This window comes from Phycodurus eques, chromosome 21 (genome assembly GCF_024500275.1).
Source record: "Phycodurus eques isolate BA_2022a chromosome 21, UOR_Pequ_1.1, whole genome shotgun sequence".
Classification (NCBI taxonomy): Eukaryota; Metazoa; Chordata; class Actinopteri; order Syngnathiformes; family Syngnathidae; genus Phycodurus; species Phycodurus eques.
The window spans coordinates 9,437,005-9,464,949 of NC_084545.1; the positions used below are offsets into that span (position 1 = coordinate 9,437,005).

Sequence of the window (27,945 nt, forward strand, 5' to 3'; positions counted from 1 at the left end):
GATTTTTCATGTCTCTGAGCCTATTTGAACATGAAAATCTCCACACTATTTGATGCCGTGTGCTGCTACTTTGCTTTGACTCTTGTCTCGCGACGCTCACCCTGCTGGCGAGGCTAATCTTGATCTCATTGGGGCTCAACTGCCTCAGCACGACTCCGCTGGTATATGTGGGCAGGGGATTCGCTGTCCGTCTGCGCTTCAAAGACGGACCCTGATTAGAATTCTTGAGGCGCGAGATGGGGCATCAGACACATGGAAGGAGACAAAGAAGGAGGGAAAAAAGGCAGCGGTGGCGGCAGACAACGCAGAACAGGACTCCCCAGTGTTCCTGTCAAGTTCTGTGTCTGCATGAGGGGCGGCAGAAGCGGTGCGACGGCCACTTCGACAAATGCACAGCCCGTTTGTCTGGATCTTTGAAGATAACGTTCTATTAATAAACAAACAGAAGCAATTACTGGGAGGCAGAGGAGAGCAGAAGGATTGGATTTGGTCAGGATGAGCGCAGCTGAAGTCTACACTGATGCGCTGCAGCAGAGATACCGATCCCTCTTCAGTGACCCCTGAAACCTTGCTTCCTGCAGCCACAAGGGTTGGGGTCATTTTGTAATTACAGTTTTTTTTGCGGAGGGTTATATCTTGTGAAATCTTGGTTCCAAGGAACTATGTTGAAGTGAGTTGAGGAGGTTAATTTAGACAAAACCTGTGAATATTTGTTTGGGGGGGGGGCTCAATTATTCGTTATTATTTTCACTTTTTGTGGTAGGGATCAGTCCCTATCACCCATGATTAGAGGGGAACATTATATATACAGTACATACACACACACACATTTGAATTGGCAAAGAATCAATATTCTTTGCCAATTCTAATTTAACACTTCTTATGAAACTGAAAATGTGTGGCCATTTTGAATTCGGGTGCTTTTTTTTCGCCATAATGCAATCTAAGGATCTATCCATCCATCTATCCATTTTCAAATTTTCAAATGGATAGATGGACGGATAGATCCTTTCTGGATCACATCATGCTGGGACCAGGGATCCCTGGTCCCAGCATTCATCTTCTACCGCTTATCTGAGGTCGGGTCGCGGGGGCAGTAGCTTTAGCAGGGACGCCCAGACTTCCCTCTCCCCAGCCACTTCATCCAGCTCTTCCGGGGGGATCCCGAGGCATTCCCAGGCCAGCCGAAGGACGTAGTCTCTCCAGCGTGTCCTGGGTCGTCCCCGGGGTCTCCTCCCGGTGGGACGTGCCCAGAACACCTCACCTCACCGGGAGGCATCCGAATCAGATGCCCCAGCCACCTCATCTAGCTCCTCTCGATGTGGAGGACCAGCGACTCTACTCTGAGATCCTCCCGGATGGGCGAGCTTCTCACCCTGTCTCTAAGGGAGAGCCCGGACACCCTGCAGAGGAAACTCATTTCGGCCTCTTGTATCCGGGATCTTGTTCTTTCGGTCACAGCTCGTGACCATAGGTGAGGGTAGGAACGTAGATCGACCGGTAAATCGAGAGCTTCGCCTTTCGGCTTAACTCCTTCTTTACCTCAATGGACCGATACAAAGTCCCTCCCGTCGAATCCACCTGTTACCGGTGCGGACCGGGCCGGCTGAACACTCGGGAGACTAACTCGCCTTCTTCAAATCCAGCAATGTTGGACTTGCTGGTCTACTAAAAGTACGGATTAGTGCATATTTGGGTTTATATTAACGAGACCAGGAGTCCTCAACTATATGCATTCACTACACGCCCATTCTGCTCATCTCACGTCACAAATCCCTTCCTTTGCCAATGTTCGTAGATATCGTTTTTGTTTTGTGTTTGTCTGTGTTTTATCCTGTAGAAAGCCCTTTTTATTATTACATTTTCTATAACATTCACCACTTGCATTGATTATGTGTGTGATTGGGTTCGGAACGAAACCTCTAGAAAGTCTAGAACTCAGAATTCCTAAAATGTAGCCACCTTCCGTTAAGAGACTGATTATAAAGGTTTGTCGTCATTTCGCCTCAAGTTAAACTTGTAAAAATATGACGTGGTGCCCCTCATATCTATCAAAGATCTTGAATTATAACGCTGTAATTTACAATTACGATAACCCGGAAGTGACACAGGTGCCGCTTCCAACTCATCGTTTTCTTCTAAATTAAGCTCAAATTTGATGTCCCCCCCCCAAAAAAAAAAACGCTACAGGGTGTAAACAATCTTTATCCGCATTTTGCAAAATGTTATGTGCCAAAGCAACAGGTGGCACTGTAAGCCCTAACTGTAAGTCCACTACAACCAAACACCTGTGGAAGTTGCAACATAAACATAAAAAAGAAAAATTTTGAACTTAACAAAAGGGTGCAGTGAAGACCCGCTGTTCTGTGCCTTGCCGCAAATAGTAAAAAAAAAAAATCGGTAATTGCCCCTCCAAAAGTTTAAATATTATATTGCAATTACCTGTTACGAGATAGTGACAAAAGACAGCTCGTCTAAATGAAGCACCTCAATTCACGTCATCACTAACCAAGAATACTACCAGATGGCACCAAAGCAATACTTTCAGTTGCTGATACCGTTTTTGCCACCTTTCCATCCTTGCGCTGCCTTATCACATACACAATGAATGGGTTTGTTGACGGTGCACTGCGCCTTGCTAAGTTTAGTATGAAAAGGTCTTTAGTAGAATAGAACATGGATGGAAAGTTGGCAAATTGCCCTTAGCTACTGCCAACTCGTCAACCTCCAGAAGCACACTAAAGCATAATATGTTGAGCAATTGAAAAGTAGATGGATTTGGATCGGGCCAATAACAATAGAAGCACAAGAAAATAGGGATTGTCTCAAACTGAATCACACCACAGTGCTTAGTGGAAATGAGACTAAAGTCATTTAGGATTGCCTCAGCTGCACCAAAGTTGATTAAATAAAAATGTTTTTTGTTGTTGTAATGTGAGAATGCATATAGGCTTTTTGGTAGTGTGCACAGGTGTGCGGCTGACGATCCCCATATAATGTGCAGCAAATACAACCTATGAAAAATGATTAAAATATGAAAGATGAATGTGCAGTCATAACTCATTGTTTCACATCACAGTGAGAAGTGTCCTCCACCTTGCTGTTCTTTCACTGTGTCACACAGTGAGTCCTCAGACTTAAGCTGATGTTGTTAGGATTCCCACTGTGTCATCGGCAAACTTGTGTCAAAGCTGCCTGAGCATGGAAAGTCCAGCTAGTATGAGGGAGACTGACTCCAATGAGCATGCCCCCCCCCCACCCCCCCGAGAATGAGTAGTCAATAATTCACCAGGAAGGGATAAACTACTCCATGTGCACAAAAAAAAAAATCTTCATAATGTTTCTCCCAATCTAGACCTCCCAGTTTCTCATCTTCCGTCTCTTCTTCCCCGCTCTCTTTATATTGCAACACCTTAATAATTCAAGATGATATATAAAAGTCAATGAAATTTACCATACCTCGGGTCATTACGATGCCTGCCAGGGATTTGTGTTGAGAGTAAGCTGGACTGCAGCCGCCCAGCAGTGTGCGATACTTCTCCCTCACCAAGTGGAATATTGAATCGGCAAAGTCCTGGAAAACACAGAAGAATTGCTGCCTTAATTTCTGCTAGACACAAATGAGAAACACGTTATATATAATATTATGTATTAATAACTGCATACTTTTAAGACAGAATATATCCAGTTTAAAAACAGAAACAAAGTTAAACCAAAAGAGAAGTGAACAGGGCCATTGTTTATTATTATTATTATGTTTTGTTTACCTACTGTATAACTCCTTCCTGTGCGTACCGGTGTCAAATGAACAATGCTAACTGAAGTACAAATATGTCTATACTTTTGCTCCCTACATTTGAGAACAGACATCTGTACTTTCTACGCTTTCCTTTGTTAAAATATTTTTGTTACTTATATTTCAACCTCTGCAGATGATGACGTGACTTAAAATAAATTAAATAAATGGAGGGAAATCAAGTCATCCTCGGTCTTGATTGATACATTGGTTGAGAACTTGGAGGCTTTTAAGGCAGAAGAATCAGGGACAGCAACAACACGGAGGAAAGTTAACCAGCAAGCAACAAGGACGATGCCACAAAAGATTTAGAGAATCTTTTTAAACGTTTATTTAGGTGAAGAGGTTCAGTCAGTACTTCTATTTTTCTGCTGTCTTTTTAACACAATTAGTGTCAGTACTTTTGCCACCTCTGTAAAATCAACAACATATGCAAACAGACCCACCCACCACACTAAGAAACACCAAAACCCAGACACAGGCTATAACATGCAATATGCTCACTAATTCAGTCGCTGTCCCTGTCTCGTTCTTTTTTTCCCACCCCTAATCTCTCTCACTCTCCCTATGGCACTGCGGCACCTCATGATGTCCTGTTAGCAAGTGGAGGCTTAAAGTGTCCACAAGACCCACTCTGCTGCCAATCTGTTGTCCCTGTGATCCATTTAAACTCTGCAGTTGGTGTGAACAATGCTTGAAAACTAACCCTTAATAATCACTCAAGTAAACGATTCAAAGGGGTGTGATCAACATGTCTTGGCAGCAACTGCTGAGCAGTGTGCAGTTAAGTGGACCACTCGTGAGAGGTACTGGCATGGCTATAAGGATGTCTTAAATGTGAGAACTGGTTTGCTCTGAACTGGTTTGCATTTACAGTATGTACATGCGTAGTCCATCACTAACCCACACTACGTCCGTAGCAAAGTCATAATTACAGTAAATATTTATCTGTAAAACACAGTGATGAATCTTGTGGTGCGTCGCCTTGGAATGTTGAATGTCGGGACCATCGCAAACGGAGTCATTCCTGTAAATTCTAACAAATCAAAGCAATGAACCTCCACTATACTGCTGTTTATCGTTCATGCCACTGCTAAATTGGAGTTGTTGTTTTTTTGAAAGTGATTGTTCTTTGAGTTTTTATAGTAGTTTACAGGTAACTCTGAATTTAGAGCTGCATGCCTTTAGTGTAGTACCATGTTGTGCTGCAACATGGAGGGCAGCACCGAGGTCTACTAAAAAAGATGCAGTATAATTAAGAGTAAAAATAAGACGCAGAGACGGCCCCTAATGACTGTAATCTCCAGTAATAGTTATTGCTGCCACAGAATATATGAGTGCGTGCAGGAGCCGCAGACGAGGGGGTGCCTCAGCGGGCTCCGTGGGGCGTGGGCGTCGCTGTGTTGCTACGACGGTCCGTCAAAATATGACGGACCGTCGTTTTGTGGTGCAAAAAGGATTGACGACCACCGCCCTAATGAATTGCGCCAAATCAGCTGATCGCGCGGTGCCATACGGCAAGTCAGGGCCAGTGCTAGCTTGAATGGCGGCCTGTGCGATACCCCTCAATGTTGCCTCCTGTCGCCCACCCTATCATCTTCTTCCTCATTGTCAGTGGCAAGTGTGGGCCGGCACAACCACGGTCCTCCCCCTTTTGCTATAAATGAGAGATAAATAACATTCACATTTTCTCTTGGGATTATAAAATAAGTATATATTTGTCATTACATGTATATACAGAATGCAAAGCATGAAATAATATACGTGTCAAAATAAATTTCTATTGCTACAGGTATGTGTGTACACGTTCACTAGGTGTGAACTGGCTCAGACTAAAACTAATACAGTAAAACATAAAGCAAATACAAAAAGACCTAAAAGAAAAAAATATTTTTTTTTACATGATCATGAAACAAAAGTTTTATTTGCTCTATTTGTACAGAAAATAAATATGTAACAAATAGGATGTATGGCTACAAAAGTAAATCCAGTGAGGTCACTGGGTCATGAAAAAAAACGAGCACCAAGCAACAACCTCTCATTTAAGAACCAGACCAAAATTGTTGCGTGCACCCCTTACCATGGCATTGATGGTAATTTATGTTAGTTTGTATGTAATTTCACATTATATGTTAGCATTTAGGCGGCACGGTGGACGACTGGTTAGAGCGTCTGCCTCACAGTTCTGAGGAGCGGGGTTCAATCCCCGGCCCCGCCTGTGTGGAGTTTGCATGTTCTCCCCGTGCCTGCGTGGGTTTTCTCCGGGCACTCCGGTTTCCTCCCACATCCCAAAAACATGCACGTTAATTGAAAACTCTAAATTGCCCGTAGGTGTGAATGTGAGTGCGAATGGTTGTTTGTTTCTATGTGCCCTGCGATTGGCCGGCAACCAGTTCAGGGCGTAGCCCGCCTCCTGCCCGATGATAGCTGGGATAGGCTCCAGCACGCCCGCGACCCTAGTGAGGACAAGCGGCTCAGAAAATGGATGGATGGATAAATGATATGGGTTGATTGAACATTTGGTATGTTATACAATGTTGAATTCTCTTTTGTTGTGTGTCAGTTTCACAGTGAACTGCAACTGTGGGTGACAAATAAACAGTTTGAAGCAAGCATACTAGGCCTCTTGAAAAAATGAGTGACCAAGACCCTTCTTTTAGTTTTAGCAAAGTGATGTTATATGAGCGGTACGGTGAACGACTGGTTAGAGCGTCAGCCTCACAGTTCTGAGGACCGGGGTTCAATCCCCGGCCCCGCCTGTGTGGAGTTTGCATGTTCTCCCCGTGCCTGCGTGGGTTTTCTCCGGGCACTCCGGTTTCCTCCCACATCCCAAAAACATGCATTAATTGGGGACTCTAAATTGCCCGTAGGTGTGAATGTGAGTGTGAATGTTGTTTGTTTGTATGTGCCCTGCGATTGGCTGGCAACCAGTTCAGGGTGTACCCCGCCTCCTGCCCGAAGATAGCTGGGATAGGCTCCAGGACGCCCGCGACCCTAGTGAGGAGAAGCGGCTCAGAAAATGGATGGATGGATGGATGTTATATGATTGATTTCAGGTTTGCTGTACCAAAAAATTATGAATTCTATCGACTTTTTTTTTTTTTTTTCTATAAACTGATCGTCAATTTGTATTGTTGACTGTGAAATCAAGCCGTCATTAAGAGTATTGTGTATGCTGTATTTCTTCAGTTGAAATGTTTCAGGGTGTTCTGATTCTATATATGAGGACATTCTGCAATATGTAAAGGCAAAGAAACGCCTGCCATGGTCCTTATACCTGAAAGTGATTATATCTTACAGAATCCTGCTTGGCTCGGCAGCCTCAGCTGCTGTCGGTCACAGTCTGAACCCTGAGTCAAGTCCTCCATACACCCCTAGAGGCCTTTTCATTGATGATATAAAAGAGGTGAGAGAAGGTGGCAGCTCCAAAAGGCCTGGACAGCAAATGTGGAAAAGACCCTGGCGTACAGCCCAGCTGTTCAACTCCTCCTCCTTTTCCCCATCTCTTATTGCTCCATGTCCCTTTCTCTTCTCTTCTCTTTTTGGTTTAACCTTTCCTTTACACCTCTGGCTTCTACATTTTACCACCCTACCGCTCAGTTCTCAACATTTTCTCTCGTGCTGGGTTCTGATGGAGGGCAGGACGTACCAGGACTAGGGAATCAACACTTAGCCATTCCTATGTATCTGCTTATGTAATGTCAATATAAGTATATTAGGGTGACTCAACTTAGAATTTCAAAAAAAGACACTGGCAGTGGGTTACTAAAACAACAACAACACAAAAGTGCATACCAACTGAAGTAGTAAAATCCTGGAGAGATTCAACATCATGGCCAGATGTTTTCTTTGGTCCTAAAAGCAGCACACCCCCTTGGAAAAGAGAACTTCTGGTCACACTAGTCTGTGGATCTGTGGTTTTAGATAAGATGTCTCGTATTTGCCTTTGTTTTTCTTTTTTTTACGTAACCTGTACAATCACACAGATCTTCCTCCCTCAAGGAGAGTTGAGTTCACCTTCACTCTGAACCTAATGTGGCAGAAAAATGGGGCCAAGGATCGTGGTCCACAGTCAGACAGATTGTCATGACAACCTGCCGCCGACTGTGGGTGGGGATCGTTGTGTGCCTGGCTGGCTGGCTGGCCAGATTCCTCTTGGTTGAACATTGAGCTTTACCCTGCTCCCGTAGCTACGCGTTTGAATTTGTTTTTCAAAATATATTTTACTGAACTGATGTGATAAGTGTCCGCTAGCTTGATCAGTGCTGAAACTGCTGCAGCGGCCATTGTGTGACTCACCCCACCTGGTGTCTCTGCCGCATTAGTTCTGAACAATTTAACAAGAAATCCCCTTGGGCCTCTTCAGAATGGAGAAAACAAGCAGTAGGATTTATTTAGTAACTGCTTTGACTGCACTAAAGGAGATTTATTGGGGGAACACTTCCATCAACACAAGTGTTTTAAGGCTCGTACCCATAATCTCCACTTGTCAAATCAGAAATATTGGGTTTTTAAAAATGACTTCATACTCAATGAAAAATATACTCATTGGACATTTCATTAAGTACACCTTCACAAGTAATAAGATCCAATACTAGAGCAATTGCAGCATTTTTATACAAGTAAATGCAAATTGTTTAATGTAATGAGATTGTGCATGTGCATCTAATGTTGTGATCAGTGTATGAGAAGGTAAGTAACAAAGGATTAAAATTAAGGTAAACAGATGCATAAAAAAATGTGACACGTACGAAAATTATATTAAAAAAAAAAACATCTGATATTTGACTTCACAAGCTCAGAGTGTATTTTTTGTGGAATGCAAAGACCTTCATGCTACATGATTCTTGGATAGCTTTAATGCTTGACAGGACGGTAGAGGGCTTAATTTGACAATTTTAATTAGAAGAAAACAATTTCCTGCTACATGTCAAAATGGTTACAATAGTGGTTAAACTGGATAAAGAAGCAGGATATACGACCGCTATAATTAGGTTAAGGATACACAATCTTAAGAATATAAAAAAAAAAGTGTTGAAAAATATATACTTGCAAGTAGGGATGGGAATTGATAAAAATTTAGCGATGCTGATTCCATTATCAATACTGCTTACCGATTTGATTCCTTATTGAGTCTCTTACCGATTCAGATTGGGAGAGGGAATTAAATAATACAGTTGATATCAGACGTCGTTGACTTGCAAGTGTTGCAAGAAGCCCTGGTATCATCTTTTCGAGTGAAATAGACAAATTTTAGAGTCCTTCTGTCTTGACACCATGTTAGAAAAGCTCATAACTAATATTAACTTATTGTGTTTGATGACAGCGCTCTATAATATGGACAAAATCAGAAAATCCCGATATAAGTAATTTTATATCCCGATAACAATATATATCCTAAAATAATATTTCCCCTTAAAATTATATGAAATTGATGGCAGATTTTCTTGCATCTTTTCTCCCATTTATATATAAAACACATTTTATATATAAAAAATACAAATAGCCACTGGTAAAATAAATACCATTCAAAATAATTAGCAGTACAACCAGTTTTCAACCAATGCAACAAAGTTCAAAGCATTAAATATCCACAGAGCTTCACGTTACAATGAAGTATGCTTACCATTTAACCAATCAAAGCAGTCAAAGTGCTAATAAATTAACAGTTTGAGATGTTGTTCAGCTTGTTGTGAAGATCCTGGTTTACTCGACGGCACGCAAACCACAAGGGCTGTGTCAAATGTTAATTTTAGTTCATGGTGCGGGCTGCTTAAAAACTGTAAAAAACAAAAACAAACAAACACCTGTTACACTCCTTAAAACCTTCAGAGAGCCGTAAATAGCCCCCCCCGGGTCTCCGGGCACCCCTTCTTGAAGCTGCTTATAAGTTTGAAAAAGAGTGTGAAAAGTTGTTTTTCGAAATGTGCCCTGCGATTGACACCTTATCACGTGCCTGCCGAGTCCGGAGTGTATGCGGCCTCTTGCTCATAGGCTCCCGCTCACCCACGACCCAAACGAGGGAAAGCGGTCAACAAAATGGATGGTTTGATAGTAGTCATCTGCTCTTGCAAAAACTCAGTTTCTCAGCGTCTCCATTCTGAATAGCAAAATACACATTTTAACATGCATCTCCAAGGTAAAGCGGAATGTCACCAACAATTCTCCTGCCGCCTTCCCGCTGAAGTCAATATTGTGCCAGAAAGACAAAATGTCACTGGGGAAAATTTCTCCGCTGCGTCTTGACCTAAAAGTCAGGCACACTGGCGTGTGTGTTTGTGTGTTGTGAGAGTAAAAAGGAAGTTTAATATATTGTTTAGCTTTATGGCATCTAGGGGGAAATGATTTAAGAAGAGTTTTTTTTGTTTTTGTTTTTTTTGCCACAGGTAATATTTTAATGCCTCTTTACAGTCTCCATACGCTTCGTATATTGCACTTTGTAGCTCTGTTAAAGGTAAGAATGCAATACCGCACCCACGTACGGTACGTTACGCCATTAATATGGGCTTGATCCCCCACCTCACACACGTGCACATACACAAGCAGACACACACACTTTTAACCCAACACCTTCTCCCTCTTATCACCTGCCTGCAGAGTGGCCAAGGCAGCATAAAAACGAGGCCATGTCTTATATTTCTTTATCGAGGTATTTAACAATTCATTCTTCTGAGTTTTAATAGCGTCTGGCCTCAGCTTGCATATCTTCAATCCCACTCCCCACCAGCACCAAGCCCACCTTTCCTTCTCGCCATTCCACGTCTCATGCCGAGCAAGGGGTTTTTGAAAATGATATCTATTCATTTGGTGGGATCAATGCCTTTGGTGGCTTTTGAGAATGTAAAGCCAGCCTCCTTGTAACGTGAAAGATTTCCCTCTCGTTTGTTCTCTTCATTCCTCTCACTTTATTCTTTTGCTGACCTCTGGATGTGTGTCACAAGATCCCTGTCACTATTTCTGTTGTCAATGCTCAGTCCTCCCGTCATCATCTTGATGTTGAAGACTCATGAGGACACTGGCCATGTTTACATTCGCAAATTAATCAGGTTACTAACATAGTTTGTCTGTACTTTCTCTTTCTCATGATCTTCACCGTTGGGCCACTACTGGTTTCTTTATTCTTCAGTACATTACAAATGGTTTTACTGGCTATGACCAGTGTTTGTGCTCGGCTTGATCATTGTCTAGCTGAAAAAAATAAAGCAATTGGTTTGAGTCATTTTGGAAGGGAGTGTGCATGCAAGAGGTTTTCCAATCAAAAAGTTTTGAGCACTGTCAGATCAAGCCATCTACATGCATTTTATGTCTGATTCAATGCAATAGTTTGTTTTTCTTTAGTACGGTACACAAAAACGTACTGAATGCTGTGCAACGTGTCTATCTTTATATGCATTCACTTGCCTGTATCCACCATCTTTATCGCATGACGGCCACTTGGCCTTGCCGCTGGTGGAACAGACTTTCCCCCTGAACAGCAGGGCCCTGTCAGTCACATCAAGGCACCGGGCTGCACCATGTAGCCATCGTCATCGTAACAGGCTGCTCCCTTTTAAACCGCACGCTTGATCTTTAGGCGTGGGAATAAAGGGATATGAAGATGCAGTCACAGATCCAATCCATCTTTACTGGAGCTCACCCCATCCGTGCATGTAAGAGGGGAGCAGTGCGGAGGTGGGCTGATGCACCACAGGCTTCGGTAAGCAAAGCGTAACTCAAGCAGAGATTCATCATTAGCTTCTAAAAAGGTAGAGCCCGGTATCAAAGTCAAGGATGAGCACCTACAAGAATGATAGCTCCGTCCAAGAATCAAGGATTGGACTTGGATGCAATGATGAACCTAAACTTAGTATGGGACCATAATTTCTTCTTTCCTATTTACCACCTAGGGATGCGATCAACCATCAATGCATCCAAACCTTGAGCCTAAAGGCATGGTGAACTACAAAGGCGCTCAGTTGCAGGCAAATACAAATTTTAACTGCACCAGAACAGTCAAGTGTTCCACACAGGTGATTGGCAGTACAGGACTGTGTAAATGGGAACAGTTAGTGCTGTGCAAATCAACACGCAGATGTCCTGACAAAGAACAGGTTGAAATAAATAATCAGTTCAATAAGAAATATTTTAAGTTCTTTCTCCAAGAGCTGGAGTCCATCCAGAATATTTCCTCCAGATCTTGGCTTGTTACTTCATAGGACACTAATGTTGCGTTATCTGTTCACACCAAAGTCATTCAACCACACATTTCTTTGCTTGGTGGCAAAAGGTCTTGCTGGAACAGACAATGCCTTCCCCAAATTGTTCTCAGAGTCAGAAGCATAGTTTGTCTTGCTAAACTAAAAAATTCACTTTCGCAGGGGCCGAGCCCAATCCCTCACTAATAAATGAAAAAAACTGCCCCAACTTTCCCAACTAACTTCATGTCGCTTGACCGGATACATCTGCTAAAATCCAGCGCAGCCCTTAAGCTGTAAACCAAACATTTTGTGAATTGCAAGCCCCCCCGACACAGAAGCCAAAAAGGACTCCAGCCAATGAATCATGACCACAAACCGCACGTTAAGCATGGCAGACTCTGGAACTTATTATCAATATAAATTATCGTCATCGAATCAAACAAGCAGAGCCAATTACAACAAAGAGAGTCACTATCAGACCCGGGCCCATCTGTGCCAGCGTATTTGGTTAGGTAGTAACATAAAAAACTATGCCAGGTCCACCAACTCTCTATATTGACCCACTCAGGGGGGTTCACTCAGATGAATACCATGTTTACAAAGCATATTTAACTAAGCTCTTTCTGATGCCCATGTACCATGTTTTAAAACCCAAATCTTTCAGATCAGATGTTAGAGAAAAAAAAAAGGAATATGCAGCAGCGTCATGGACGATGAACATAATCTGATTCGGCTCTATGCACTGTAAATTAGATAACATCGCTATTTTTTTAATAATACTGAACATACCTGCTACATGCTCGGTATAGCAACTGAGATACTGTAGTATACAAAAATGGCTTTCAAAATCAAGACACAAATATGAAAATGTGTGACAGTTTATTTAAAATAAAGAAAAATCCTCATCAAAACAAACCAAAACAATCCCACCATTATTGGGAAAAAACAACAATGCACAATTGGCAGAAACACTTTAAAATCGATATTTTCGCTTTTCGTTCGTTTAAATGTACAAATGTATGTATTATTAAAATGCAAATGAGCCAAAGCTTCTTTAAAGTTCGAGATATCCTAAAGCAAGTATAGTATAACATACTTTGTTTTAAGCCAGTGAGGAGAACATTAGGGAAAAAAATACGTATAAAACGTAAATTAACAGTTCACACCCAAGTATAGAGATCTGTAAGCTCAACACTCAGGTTAATGAATACATGTATTTCTATTTGAACGTTTCAGTTCCATTGCAAATGTATTTTACAGTAAATATGATAGGTCATGGCGGCACGGTGGACGACTGGTTAGCACATCTGCCTCACAGTTCTGAGGACCGGGGTTCGAATCCCAGCCCCGCCTGTGTGTAGTTTGCATGTTCTCCCCGTGCCTGTGTGGGTTTTCTCCGGGCACTCCGGTTTCCTCCCACATCCCAAAAACATGCATGGTAGGTTGATTGAGGACTCTAAATTGCCCTTAGGTGTGAATGGTTGTTTATTTATATGTGCCCTGCGATTGGCTGGCGACCAGTTCAGGGTGTACCCCACCTCTTGCCCAAAGTTAGCTGGGATAGGCTCCAGCAAGCCCGAGACCCTTGTGAGGATAAAGCGGTGCAGAAAATGAATGGATGGATGGATGACAGGTCATGTCATGTAAAAGCCTATGATTTATAACAAATTGTTCAGTCAAAGCCTGGTTTGGAAAATGACATTATTTTATTTTAAGATAAGAAGGCATGCTGATTATGAAACATTATAGTTGATCATTTCATTTAAATGAGGTAGTAGTTTGTCACAGGACATACCGGTGAATAATGAGAGGAAAATGATTGATTTAAGTATGAATTCCTTTTGACTGACCTCCATAGGGAAGATAAAAGCAACGATATGGCTGAAACAACTTAATAATGTCAGACAGTATAAAACACACACCAGAGGCTTCATACATTATGCACCAAAGGCCAGCAGAAGAATTCCCGTCAAAAGATTACATGACCCTACCCTTAGGGGAGATGTGGAGAGCAAGAGAGGAAAGAGAATGAGGAGTAAAACAGGCAGGCACAAGGCAAAGAGGCTGGGTGGAGATGAGAGGAAATGAAAGGGTCAGTGATGAAGTTCCAACCAGTCTATTATCTCCATTAGCAGACTGAGACCACTCCTGACTAAATTATATTACATAATACATCATTTGCACTAACTTATACAGTAAGAATATCTAATTAACATTTTATTTTGACAAAACACCACTGACCAATAGCAATTATTTTCAGTTCAACTAAAGATTGTTCAGATCGATAGAGCCTTGTTTGCATACATTTTGGAACATTGTGTATATGCACTACACAAGTTTCAATCATATTTTCGACATGCTATATCTTATAACCAAAGCCATACTAGAAAGGTTATTTGAAGTCCGATACTGGATATAGATTAATAAATATACTGAAAAAAATAATGGTCTGGAGCTGTGGTCAGGGACAGACCTCCCGGCTGTTATAACAGGGTTGCATTTTTTTTTTCTTTTCTTTTTTTAATAAAAGTCCTATATTGGCATGGTGTGTCCTCTCACACATTTATCAGTCTAACAATATTGTTCATCTCCCTATAGAGAAGTTCAGTCTGGAAACTGATGTTGGATGTCTGTCAGAGCAGACAAATATACTTTCAGATCCACAGAATTTATACTAGAAGTACAACAATTCTATATATATTTGTTTACTTCTGGAAGGGCTCCAGTCAATTATAAATATAATTCGCCAATGCAACTACTCTTACCTTGAAATCCCAAATTACATTTTGTATAGATTTCATAATAATCTCCAACTATACTTTTTGCAGTGTGGTCAGATAATTTCTGTGTCTGCCTTCCCGCTGCTGATCACTGTCTGTCTCCTCAATTTCTTCCCTTTCGTCAAAATCCCTACATACAGCCGTTCATCGTCAGACGATGTTGCACCATGGCTGATATTGTTCTGGGTGCCCTATCAGAATTCCGAAAACTTTACAAGGGATCACGGGAAATGTCAATGGTGACAGCAGACACAAAACACATGGGTGAGTAGGGAAAGCCGTTTGAGCATTTATTCAATATTGTGAATTTTTACCTAAAGGTCCGTGTACTAGTACACTCTTTGTCCTCATTAGTAAGACGATTCACCACAGTGGTGGATTGAATAGCGCGCGTTAGTAGAATGACAGTCATAGTAGTAATGTTTTTTTCCACGACTGCCTTACACCACTGTATATATTATTTCTCCACACTACTAAAACATCTTTGGCACAGTCGTAGTAGACATCTAAATGTTACTCGTGAGGCAATATTGTAAACTATTTGACATCGGCGTACTACTTGTACTACTAGTGAAGCACAAGATGTTAACTAGTAGAATTATATAACTAACTAACCATCCCTCGTTTTTTTTTCTTCAGTCGAAGTCTGTAATCTGTGTTATTCTGATATTGATATAAAAGGGTGGTCCTCATTTTACAATGGTCTCGACCTATGACATTTCGTGGTTACAAAAGGCACTCGAACTACTTTGCGCCCCTTGTGTACCACAGGAAGAATATATATATATATATATATATATATATATATATAAGGATTTTCCCCCCATTGTTAATTATCTTGTATTTATGTCCAAGAAGAATTTTTCCAAATAAATATTTACTGTAATTGTGACTTTACTATTGTGTTAATTTACCAAAGATTGGTGAGAGAGACTATATGTTTTCCGGGAAAAAAAAGGGTTATGTTGTGCATACTGAAAACCCCCTGCATACAGTACACTATATGTTTTTCTTTTACCAGGATCCATTAGGCAGCATGCATGGGGATTAAGATCAGATAGTATGTGACTGCAAAACCTTAAAATAAAAATAAATAAAAAAAAAAAAACACTTCCTCTCTCTTAAAGTCCATTGTCTGTAAACACTAAAGCAAAGGATTGCAAGGGATGGGTCAGAGTATGGTCTGTCCATTCACAAACGCATATAGTGTCTGCGAGGGTAAGTATATAGACTTCATGTTTGGCAGCGGTCATGATCCAATAAATGCCATGAACATTTCTACACGTAATGCATAAGCATTGACCTCTCCAAGGGCACATCTACCATGTTCAGTAGCAACGGAAAAGAAATGGCATCCAGTAAAAAATCCAAACGTCTTCATTTTGATTTGCAAGTATTTGGTGTACACTGGATACCAAACCTGCTAGCTGAGACTGTACATTTTGGAAACATTTCAAACATCAGTTCATAAGTTTGGTCCATGAGAGGACTAAGGGCTAAAACAAAACGGGAAGCCAATGTTGTTGTGTTATGACTAAGACATACTTTGGATGACTGTTGAGTTTTTCCACCTTGTTTTGGCTGCAATTGAGTGGTGGAAAAGCTGAGTTTTTTGACAACCTTTCAACCCCCCAGGACAAACTAAATGCATGTTGTCAAACTCTAAGCAGTGCTGTTCAGCTGACATTTGGCAGATGTAAAGTTTTTCCCCAATAGCATTGATATGTTTCTCTTGCACATAGACGCTATAAGTTTACACCTGGCCTTTGCAGAAACTAGTCTTGCTCTTTTCTTTGCTGATGAATATGGCTCCTAAAACATCCCCTGACAGAAGCGATCCCTCACATTGCCAACCCCCAACACACACACATACAAACACGGTACAACACAATGGTATTATACACTTCACAGCCTAAGGAAAAATGTATGAAATGGTGTAGAAAGACTTTTGAATGTGCAAAAAAACTGTCTATGGCCCAATGCTCTTTTAACATTTACTAAAATCCATTATGTGTCGTCAGCAAAGTCGGCAGAATGCTAGATTGACTGGAACAAATGCATATGCTCTCTTTTGTCATCTTTCTTTGATGTCAACCCATTCCAATGAGCTTGCATACTATCATGTGTCCACACACTCTTTCTGGGGTAGAGAGCAGGAGATGCACGACAACAAACAGATGGCACAGTTAATACTGAACTATGTGGGATCAAAAGCAAAAAACAATGAATTATCTGTATTACAGCTATCCTTCTGAGAGTATGAGTGCAGTCATCTTCACAGGGTGTGTTTTAGCTTCGGCCTCTGTGATGTGATCTGAAAAGTGCTTTGCAGCGGTGATAGAATATTATGAAAGAATATTATGATTCATGGCAACTCTGTCTGTCATCTGTATGCAGAGTTCAGCATTTCCTGTACTGACTGGATATACACGTTGCCTAAGAAACATTGTTGTATGACAATAAGGACACAGACAGCATTAACAGGCCGCTCTAGGTCCACATTTAAAATTCTGAGCTGATCCTTGTGACCTGAATGGGAAATTAAGATTTTCTGGAAGCACAAAAGTAAGATGGGAAAGGACAGTAGAGGAATGGAAAAGAATGGATAAATGAATTATGGATGAATAAATTAGGGAGCACCATTCATGTTTGTTTGCCCATATGTACAGTATTTATTATATTAGCAGGTCACTTCCTAGATCATGGAGGATGATGATGTTTGGATAATCATCATTGATTGATTGATGTGTGTGCATGTGGTTGGTCTGTGCAGTACATACAGAACAGATTGAGAGCTAATTTATTAATCCCAAGGGGTTTTTGTTTTCTTTTGATAGAGAAAATAAAGATGTATGTTTTAAAACAAAGAAAACATGAAAAAATGTTTTGCTGGTTAAATTAGCCTTTGTCTCATTGAATGGCAATGACCTATGGGGTCCCTCAAGGGTCAGTTCTTGGACACCTCCTGTTCAGCCTGTATATGCTACCCTTGGGTCAAATTCTTCAGAACTTTAATTTTGACTATCTTAGCTATGCAGATGACACGCAGTTATATCTAGCAGTGTCTCCAGATGACTACAGTTCAATTAAGGTGTTGTGTCACTTTCTAAAACAGATAAATAACTGGATGAGTGAAAATTTTCTTCAATTAAACCACAATAAAATTGAGATAATTGTTTTTGGCCATAAAGTAAAGAGGCTTGCTGTTAGTAAATACCTGGAGTCAATCTCTTTAAAAAACCAATAGCAAGTCTGAAACCTTGGTGTTCTGACCTGACTTTCAAAAATCATATCAAATCAATTACTAAAACTGCCTTCTACCATCTGAAGAACATATCCAGAGTGAGGCTTGCATGTGTCAAGCAGACCAGGAGAAGCTCATCCATGCTTTTTTCTCAAGTAGACTTGACAATTGTAATGGTTTTCTGACTGGACTCCCTAAAAAGAGCATTAAACAGCTGTAGCTCATTCAGAATGTTGCAGGTCGGGTTCTGACCAGAACAATGAGGTCAGAGCATATTACTCCAATTCTAAAGTCTTTACACTGGCTTCCAGTCAGCTTTAGAATAGATTTTAAAGTTCTGCTACTGGTCCATAAATCACTCATCAGTTTAGGTCCTGAATACATGAATGAAATGCTAATGGAATATAAACCCAGTAGGGCTCCGAGATCGACAGACTCAGGTCAAATAGCACCGAGTCCAAAGCAAACATGGTGAAGCAGCATTGAGCTATTATGCTGCACACAAATGGAATCGGTTGCTAACAGAAGTGACGTCAGGCCCAAGTGTGCATGTTTTTAAGTCCAGGTTAAAAGCTCTTCTTTTCCCCCATGCTTTTTAGAGCGATTCCACTTTTAAATTATATTTCTTGCACTGTATGCTGTTTTAATTGTATTTTGATTTCCCCCCCTCATTGTTTAAAATTTTTATAATCTGTTTTTTGTTTTTAAATGCTTTTAATCATGTATAGCACATTGAGTTACCTTGTGTATGAAATGCGCTACATAAATAAATTTGCTTTGCTTTGCCTTGTCAGAATCATCTAATATAGGTATGGGTCCATATAGAAAGGCATCTGGGTTGGATATGGACCTCTGCTCTGTAATGTGCTGCTTCATAAAATTAATACTATGAACATTTCACCCATTTGCTGCTTATGTCCCATCATATTAAGAAAATATGATCCACTAAAACGGGGCATAACCACAATCCAACCACAGCATTCTATGTTACATATATGACCCTTCTATTATTACCCAGTGGAATAATGTAAAAATACACAGATGGAAAAAGAGGAGCTCCATCTATTAGCCAATAGTTGCAGGCACTGCAGAGGTCCTAACTAGCTGCCTGTTGTATACTCATGGGCAGGCTGACTGAAATATGAGGGCTGAGGACGAGGTCTTCCCAGAATGCTAAACTTTCTCTCTCCTGCCTCACCATATCTTTCAGTGCCCCCCATCCCCCATACTGTGCCCTGAAACCAATCTGACGCCTAATTAATCCTGAAGGTCTTTTGTTCCGCTGAGGTTTCCCTCTTTTTCCCCCCCGACTGCAGTCCATCCATCCTCACCTCTCGCTCCCTCCCATAGCCTTCCCCTCATTTTCTCCATGCAATCCAGGATTTTACTCCTCCTCAGCAACACACCTACACGCATTCTGTGCACTGTATTCCCCACTCACCCATTTCATCATCTCCAGAGAGGCTCTGTCTAGTCTTGCAAAGCAGGACAAAGGTAACAGATATTTTAGGTCTTACATGTTCGGCATAATTTTTCAGGAAAATATATCTAGCTAATTATAGTCATACAGAGACTTGATAATGAATTTGTCAGCAACAATGCAGGGATCATAAAGCATGGCAACAAATCAGCTAAAAAAAAACATTTTCAGGCTAAATGATTCCCTTCCGGATTATAGAACATCCATCCATCCATTTTCTTTACCCTGAACTGGTCGCCAGCCAATTGCAGGGCACATATAAACAAACAACCATTCACACCTACCGGCAATTTAGAGTCCTCAATCAACCTACCACGCATGTTTTGGGTTGGATTATCAATAGAACCATCCATCCATCCATTTTCTGAGCCGCTTCTCCTCACTAGGGTCGCGGGCGTGCTGGAGCCTATCCCAGCTGTCATCGGGCTGGAGGCGGGGTACACCCTGAACTGGTTGCCAGCCAATCGCAGGGCACATACAAACAAACAACCATACACACTCACATTCACACCTACGGGTAATTTAGAGTCTCCAATTAATGCATGTTTTTGGGATGTGGGAGGAAACCGGAGTGCCCAGAGAAAACCCACGCAGGCACGGTGAGAACATGCAAACTCCACACAGGCGGGGCCGGGGATTGAACCCGGGTCCTCAGAACTGTGAGGCTGACGCTCTAACCAGTCGGCCACCGTGCCGCCCAATAGAACCATGTCACATAATATTTATTTTATATATATATATAAATATATAAATGGATGGATGGATGGATTATAAATGCTATAACATACAATAGATTTTAATTATATTTTATTATATTGAGTAAATACTGGCGGCACGGTGAATAACTGGTTAGCACATCTGCCTCACAGTTCTGAGGACCAGGGTTCAAATCCTCCCACATCCCCAAAACATGCAGGGTAGGTTAATTGAAGACTCAAAATTGCCTGTAGGTGTGAATGGTTGTTTTTTTATATGTGCCCTGCGATTGGCTGGCGACCAGTTCAGGGTGTACCTCGCCTCTCGCCTGAGGATAGCTGGGATAGGCTCCAGCACGCCCGCGACCCTAGTGAGGAGAAGCGGAATGGAAGATAGATGAATGAATGAATGAATGAATAAATAAATATGTGACATGGTTCTATTGATAAATTACCAAATTTAGTTACTTGCTCAATGGAGGGTTATGATAAACTTGTTGTAGTACATTTAGATGTGGCATGTGATGTTTTCCTAGTATGTGGGTATTTCTATGAGATTTTTTTCTCTTAGTTGTTTTTCCTAATCCTTCATATGCGATTTCTATGGGACTTCAACATTCATATACAGTGGTACCAGGTTTAATTAGTTCAGTGACCACTGTTGTGACTCAATTTACTCAATTTACTAACCACTGTAGTATTAAAAGATGAGTGTCACAAGAATTGACACACACACACACACGCACACACGCACACACACGCACGCACACACACACGCACGCACACACACGCACACACACGTCAGGCGCATGACAAAGGTTTTAAAGGAAGGAAGTAAATGATATGTACAATATCCGTCTAAAAAGATGTAAAAACTATCCACTGTCTGTTCATGCGTACATGATTGTCTACATGCTGCTTGACTGCACATGCATTGTGGGACTGATCAGTCAATGTAAGCGGAATAAAATTGTAGTAAGCAGAGAAAAATAATATTTCTTTCTTATTTAAGGCTGCATTAGATTCTTCTTAATGTCTTCTTAGAAAGTTGTATCTGTGTTTTAAAAATAACAGGGAAATGTCTATCAGTCAGTTTATTGTACGTATGTTAGTATGTTGCCTTCACGAACACTGCGATTTGCCAAATGTGATGCGGTGTGTGACAAGAGGGTCCATTGCTGCAGGTTGGAAGGTCATTAAAAGGGCAGACATCCAGACCCCTCCTCTGCCTGAGAACTAGAGATAAATATGCTACACACCAGCCACACAGGACCAATAGTCGTGATTTATCAGTCGCCATTTGCTATCTGAGCGCCTGTGAAATTGTAATGAACTTGGTTATGCTTTTAATGGACTGTGAGGGGTTCCTGAGAATGAACTGTTGCCACACTCCAGAACGTAGGTATAGACACCGTGCAGGGGGAAAGAAGGAGCTCAAGACAGTCTCCAAAAATGAAGACTTAGTATATAGCACATCTCAGGGTGAGCGGAGGTTCTTTGGAACAGATCACAGGGGCGGTTTTCATTATATGCCAAGTGACTTGACCTGACCAACCATTTTGATACCTTCTTGTTAAGGGATTTTCTCACAAAGCTGCATGCTGACGCGGTACATTACATTTAACAGCCTGCAGCCTCATAGGTCATATTTTGCATACTTATTGGACAGGTGAGGATGATGCTAACCTTTTTACAGTATGAACAACGTGCTCCTATTCAGCTGAAGAAACATCGTTTGGTGATTTCAGACACAAATCTCCACTATTTTATCTAGGTTTCCCTTCAAAGGTAAATAATGAGTGTAGTGGGCTGCGGAAAGGGCAACTGATAGCCCAGAATTAAAGAGGATTTCACATTATTTGGCAAACTATGTAAGATACAGTATTGTGGAACTTCATAGATGCACACCAGTCACAATAGTCCCCTTTCTTACATCAATTACAGAGGTCAAAGACAATAATTAGCTTTGATTAGGGCTGTTAAGTTCATGCGTTATGACTAATTAACTTTAATGAACTAATTTAACAATTTTAATGCCCCTATTTTCTTTAACGCAGATGAACACATGCTTTGCTTTTATGACTTTTTGATTTCGTGATACCTCATAGTGAGCAGCTCAGCAGCTGTATGTAGAGGGTCATCAAACAATAAAACACCAGCCGTGTTAATATGACACACTCAGCAACTGTTCCGGCCAACATTTTTACTTTATTAGATTGTTTTAATCGTCAGAACGCATCAGGTCATAAGTGGCCAAGTCCAATTTCGTGCCAATATATAATCTTTTTGACTGTCTATTGACATCAACTTTCAAGTGACCTGTATCCAACATATCATTGTGATTTTGTTACTGAATATTTGAAACAGTTTAGATAGACTACACTACCTAAACATGCCTGTGGTTGCCCCCGGTGAGTGCCCAAAAATGTAAGGGGGTGGGGGGGGGGGTCTTTAATTTTAGTGCTAGAAGTAGTCACAATTTTGAATAAAAATAATACAAATTAATGTGTATACATACAGGACTTGAGTTAAGAACTGGTAGGAGTCGGCATTCAAGCATTTCATGATGATGAATGGTCATGTATGTACACTGTATATAAAAAGTCTACACACCTGTTCAAAAAGACAGTTTATATATATATATATTTGCAATAAAACACTTTACTCCCAAGCATGAATGCCCATTTAGCAATTAGACCTAAAGGTACATTATCCCCAGTGAAACATAAAATGGACGTAGCGAAATAGTTTGTCAGGCTATTTGCACTACAACATTAGGGTGTTAATCACAGCTGATCCCGAGAGGACGGTGTGCTGTGGTGGCTGTCACTTTCGTGTTGATCTGCTGTCATCACTGTCCCCATGATGTGGTTGTAACACTACCAACACTGGTAATGAAGTCCTCTCGAATGTGTCGTTCACACCTTCTCCCTCGGCGGCTTGGTGTTTTTGTTTTTTTTCCCAAGACGGGTGGCTTGGCTCGGTCACGGGCTCCAATTTGTTGTGGTAATATTAATTAATGATCAGACTGTCACAGCTGTTTATAGTGAGACAGATTAGAAGTGGGAGAGATTAGACAAAGAAGGCAATCTGCTGAAGACTCGCCTACTGACAGGGGTCACCTTCACATGTCTCAAATCATATTTAATTTGCTGTGCTGGAGGCAGAGAAATTACTCCACTTGACCATTTTGTAGCCTTCTCTATCTGTGAGGAGTTAAATGAATCAAATCACTTTCATTTTAGATGACATCATGACCAATAGAAATATTCTGTAGTAACGCTTTGTTTACATAAACTATAATACTGCCTTCTTTGAACTTCCAGTCTTTGTATGCTTGCTTTCTTCACTTTACCCTTCATTAACCTTAATTGTCATTCAGCTCTGCTGCAGAGCACATTTCCCTAATCAAATGAACCTTAATCCAAGGTGGCAGAGTGCAGCGTCCCGACCACTAACCTCTGGGCTGTCCTTTCGCAAGCATCTGCAGCCACTCTCTCACCGCTGCTGCACACGTGTTTCAGACTCAAGCGACATAGTAACACTGAACTGCATTGTGACAGAAATGGGAGCTAGATTAAATGGCCAATCATGGTCTGAACAGAAGGCTAATTATTCCACTTGGCGAAATAGGTGGCAGGATTACTTCAACACTTTGTCATTGTAAAGACTAAAAGGTATTTTTAGAGACAAATTAGACCTTGATTTTAAAAAGAGGTTGGTGGGGTTAATGCCTGGCCAAGGATATACTGTAATCCTTCCCTGACTTGCTCTACTGCAGATGTGCCCATAACATTAACTCTCAAGGTTAACAAAGCAGTTTATAGACAAACAGAGACTGATTGGAAACATTTTACCTTCCCAATCAATCTCACTACTCACCAAATGTTAGGGAATATTGGATTTATAGGTGAAATTTCAGGATGAACCTAAAATGCACTATAGCCTTTATAGGTGAACTTCTTTTGAGCATCTTCTTCTTTGACACTTTAAGTGTTCAATATGTGAGATTTGTATTTTTTTTTTGCACATCTAGCTGTTCTCTAAAATCTAGCTGTCAAAATTCAAAACAGGTGTTTGCTCCACGAATATGTCCAAGAACGTCCACTTCTAGTCCTTTCAGTGACTCTACCAGTATCTCTGTTGCAACCTGCTGATGACACAGTGACGCTCAGTGGCCACTTCCCTCTGACAACATCCTTTTTTGAGCCTTGAATCGCTCAATCAATCGGACGACAGAAATTCCAAAATTGTTTTGAAGTAGGTGCAGTCATCTTGTCACTCTGATAAGACTGTTTCAATTAACATGCAGGGCAATACATCTTTTACAACAATACAATATTACAGCTAATTTTATCATTTATATCTCTACCATTCTTGGTTCCGCGTTGAAATTTTGAAATTTAATTCTAGTAAATAATATTCAAATTCAGATTTTAATGAAGAAACATGATGATTGCCATAAACCTAATTGGTCACCAAAACCATAAATGGCATAGCACCATAACGCCTCCTACACTGCAGTCTGCATGCAACCACATATTACACATCCCATGTGCAGGGCAGTCACCCATTGCCTAGTCAATCAGTGTTTGGGATGAGGACTGCTTCACAAAAATAGAGCAAGAGTATCTGTGCTTTATTGCCAACGACACTTGAATACATCATATTTCAAACACGCCTCAATTAATCCCACATGCATGTACCCAAATTGTTGAACTTTTCTCATTTTTCCTTTAGCATTTGAAATGAATTAGTCGCGAGTCTGGCATACAGCCGCATGACTTTCAAGAAATTTCCACAAAAGAGTGGAACTAAACTGGGGCGCCAAATCCTATTGAAAATCGCTTTAGACACCGTGGCAGAGGGAGAAAGGAAAACGTTTCTCCCAGCCAAACGTGCAGGTTTGTTAGGTTGATGTCATGCTCTGGGGAAGGACACTTGCCAGTTTATTTCTTCAAGGATGGAAAAAGATGATAATTCTACACAACATGCACCTGACACAATTCTGTCAAGAAAATACTTTCGCTTGGGAGGCTATGGCTATACTGAATACAAGAAGTGAAGTGTGGCGTTTTATCCAGTGTTTTACTAGTTTCAGTTTTATTAAGGCCACAGATGATAACCGCTAGCTGATGATATAGGCCTGGAGTACAATTAATATCCTATTACTACAAGGATATTTGAATACAATAGAAAGAATAGGAATTCTTTCAATTGCCCATAATAAGCTTTAAGTTTCCAAACAACAAATTAAATCAGTCTGACAATGTAATTAGGGTAGTTTTCTTTAGATGGAATTCTGCAGCTGAAATTGAGTTTGGAATAGGATCAAACAGGTGCCAGCCAATCTCACAACTGACTTGCAATTTTCTCAAGTTCCTCCAAAACTAGTTTCGTCGCTCTGATTGCAATTTGGTTATTTGGGTAAATTACTATGACATAGGCTCAGTGTTTTGTTTGTCTATTTTCTCTATGCATCTCTATCAGCTTTGAGCAACAGATTGAATTTATGCTTGTTGTCGCTTTGAGGCCACACGATGAGACAACACAGTTTACAAATTTACAAAACCTTTTACCTGTGTCCTGATGAGTTATGTACCTTCTAATGCATGAGTTTCTAAAAAGGCCAACAAGCAGATGAAGTGTATTCAAACACAATTTGTGATTTGAATCATATGATGCATTCCCTACTTTTACAAATACAGTAGAAACTCTAAAGTCCCCTCGGGTCTTGCAATTAAGAGTTGGAGAATTCAGAATCTATTCTTTAGTCGCACAAAACTACATTGAAAAAAACTACATGCATGACACGAGATATCAGCAAAGTTCATAGTCAAGAGATGTCACTTCAACAAGGGTTCTTAAGAGTAGAAGAACATGTGAAGAAGAATATACAGTGGAAGTTACATAATGTAAGTATACTTACATTGAAAACAGTAAGACTCCAGCAATGTTCCAATGATTTTGCTTCATTGTGTTCCATGACTTTTATCCAGTGAGAATGGATAAAAGTCAATTTAAAATTATCATTCTTATGGATTCACCATAAGAATGATAATTTCTCATCAAAGTTGAGGCAAACACACACACACACACACACACACACACACGCACACACGCATACGCACGCGCACGGCTTGGAACCGGTCGTGGCTGGGAATTGGCGCACTGACCGGGAATCAAACCTCTGCCGTCTGTGTGAGAGGCAACAGCACGTACTGTACCACTGCACTACAAGCATCAAAGTTGGGTTAATTTGGTTAAATGATTCATGAATCAAACAGGTGCCAGACAATCTCACAACTACTTATACGAGTAGTTAGCTTTCTTTTAGACTTGTACGACTAAGACTGACTAAGAATATCGCGTTATACAGTATACAGCATGTAAGGTAACTCTACAGTATAACACGGACAACTTTCACATGACTTGTCGTCTACTCAATTAGTTCTTCTGGGAAAAATGCTTTAAACTCTGAAAGATAAATGAAGGTCAATCTGTTTCCTGAAATGGATTGTGTTTGATTATAGAGAGTTCACTGTACTTTTGTATCCCCTGTCTTTTTCAATTACTTCTCCAATATGTTTGCCTTTAAGCTGCATGACTGCTGTTTTGGTCATTACAGCCCCTGTATGATTTGTAGTGCGTGCCAAAAAAAATAAAAATAAAACACTTGGCTAAACACAGACCAGGCTAATTCTCTACTCACCTGGGGTAAATGAGGGCATATCTTCCTGCTGGCTTTGAGACCCATCCTCCCTTCAGGGGCTGTCCTGATATTAAAGAGAGCCTCAAGAGCGCACTGGGCTGCCTGGGTCTTGGCCATCTTCTTGCTACGACCACAGCCCTCAAAGATCCGTCCATCCACACGTACTGCCATCACAAAGCTACGCAGCCGCCGGCCCTCGGCACGCTCAGAGAGACAGGCATAGCGCAAACCCGGACGCAGCTCATTGAGCAGCACCACGGGACTCTTGGGCGCATTGGGCTCTGGAACAATGCCCCCCAACCTCTGCTGAGCCTGTACCATCAGGTCCAAGGTATGACGAAGCAAGCGTCCATGTCGCAGGAGCTCACTTGATAATAGCTGACTTTCTGCTTCTGAGTTGCAAAGGGTGAGGCCATCAGAGCATGCTGAAGATTCAAACTCTTTGAAAAGAGTGTCAGGGAAGTCAGCTTGGTCTGAGGTGAAGTCAGCTGATGGGTTTGAGATGTTTCCCATGGCTAAGTGGGCCTGAGGAGCATTAGGAAACTGAATAAAAGATTTAAGGGCCAGCTCTGCTGCCCTCATCTTAGCCTTCTTCTTTGTGGGACCTGTCCCTTCAAAGGTCAAGCCATTAACCTCAACAGCAATAGAGAAAACAGGAGCGTGGACTGGACCTGTTTGTGAAACCATGTGATACTGAAGACCTGGCCGAAGCTCATTGAGCTGAACCAAAGCATTCTTTGGTGCCTCAGACCAGGACAGTTTCTTATAGATCAGACGTAGTTGGCTGAGGTGACCATTGTTGTCTTCCTCCAGGGGCCGTTTCCTCTTCAGACTAGAACTCCCACTCCTTGTAGATTCAGAGCAGAAGAGTGATTGACACTCAACTGATGCTAAGGAGCGATCCTCCAAGTTATCAATATTGCGGTTCTCTTTCACCTCTGCACTGCTGGTACCTGAAGAGAAAGAATGCGCTTAATCTCTACTGAACAGAATGAATCTAGGAAAATCTCTCCAGGCAAATTGAACAACATGATAGACAATGAAACGATAATGAACCAATC

General features: G+C 41.2%; 1 protein-coding gene across 1 annotated transcript in view; it reads right to left on the reverse strand.

The window, feature by feature from the left end:
• The window catches only part of adarb2 (adenosine deaminase RNA specific B2 (inactive)), a 158,735-nt gene that overhangs the window by 24,615 nt on the left and 106,175 nt on the right, over positions 1-27,945 (reverse strand). Inside the window, exons 3-4 of the mRNA XM_061666961.1 lie at positions 26,885-27,837; positions 3,460-3,574 (exon numbers count right to left, since the gene is read on the reverse strand). Coding sequence (XP_061522945.1) covers positions 3,460-3,574; positions 26,885-27,837 — 1,068 coding nt within the window. The remainder of the gene's footprint in view (positions 1-3,459; positions 3,575-26,884; positions 27,838-27,945) is intronic.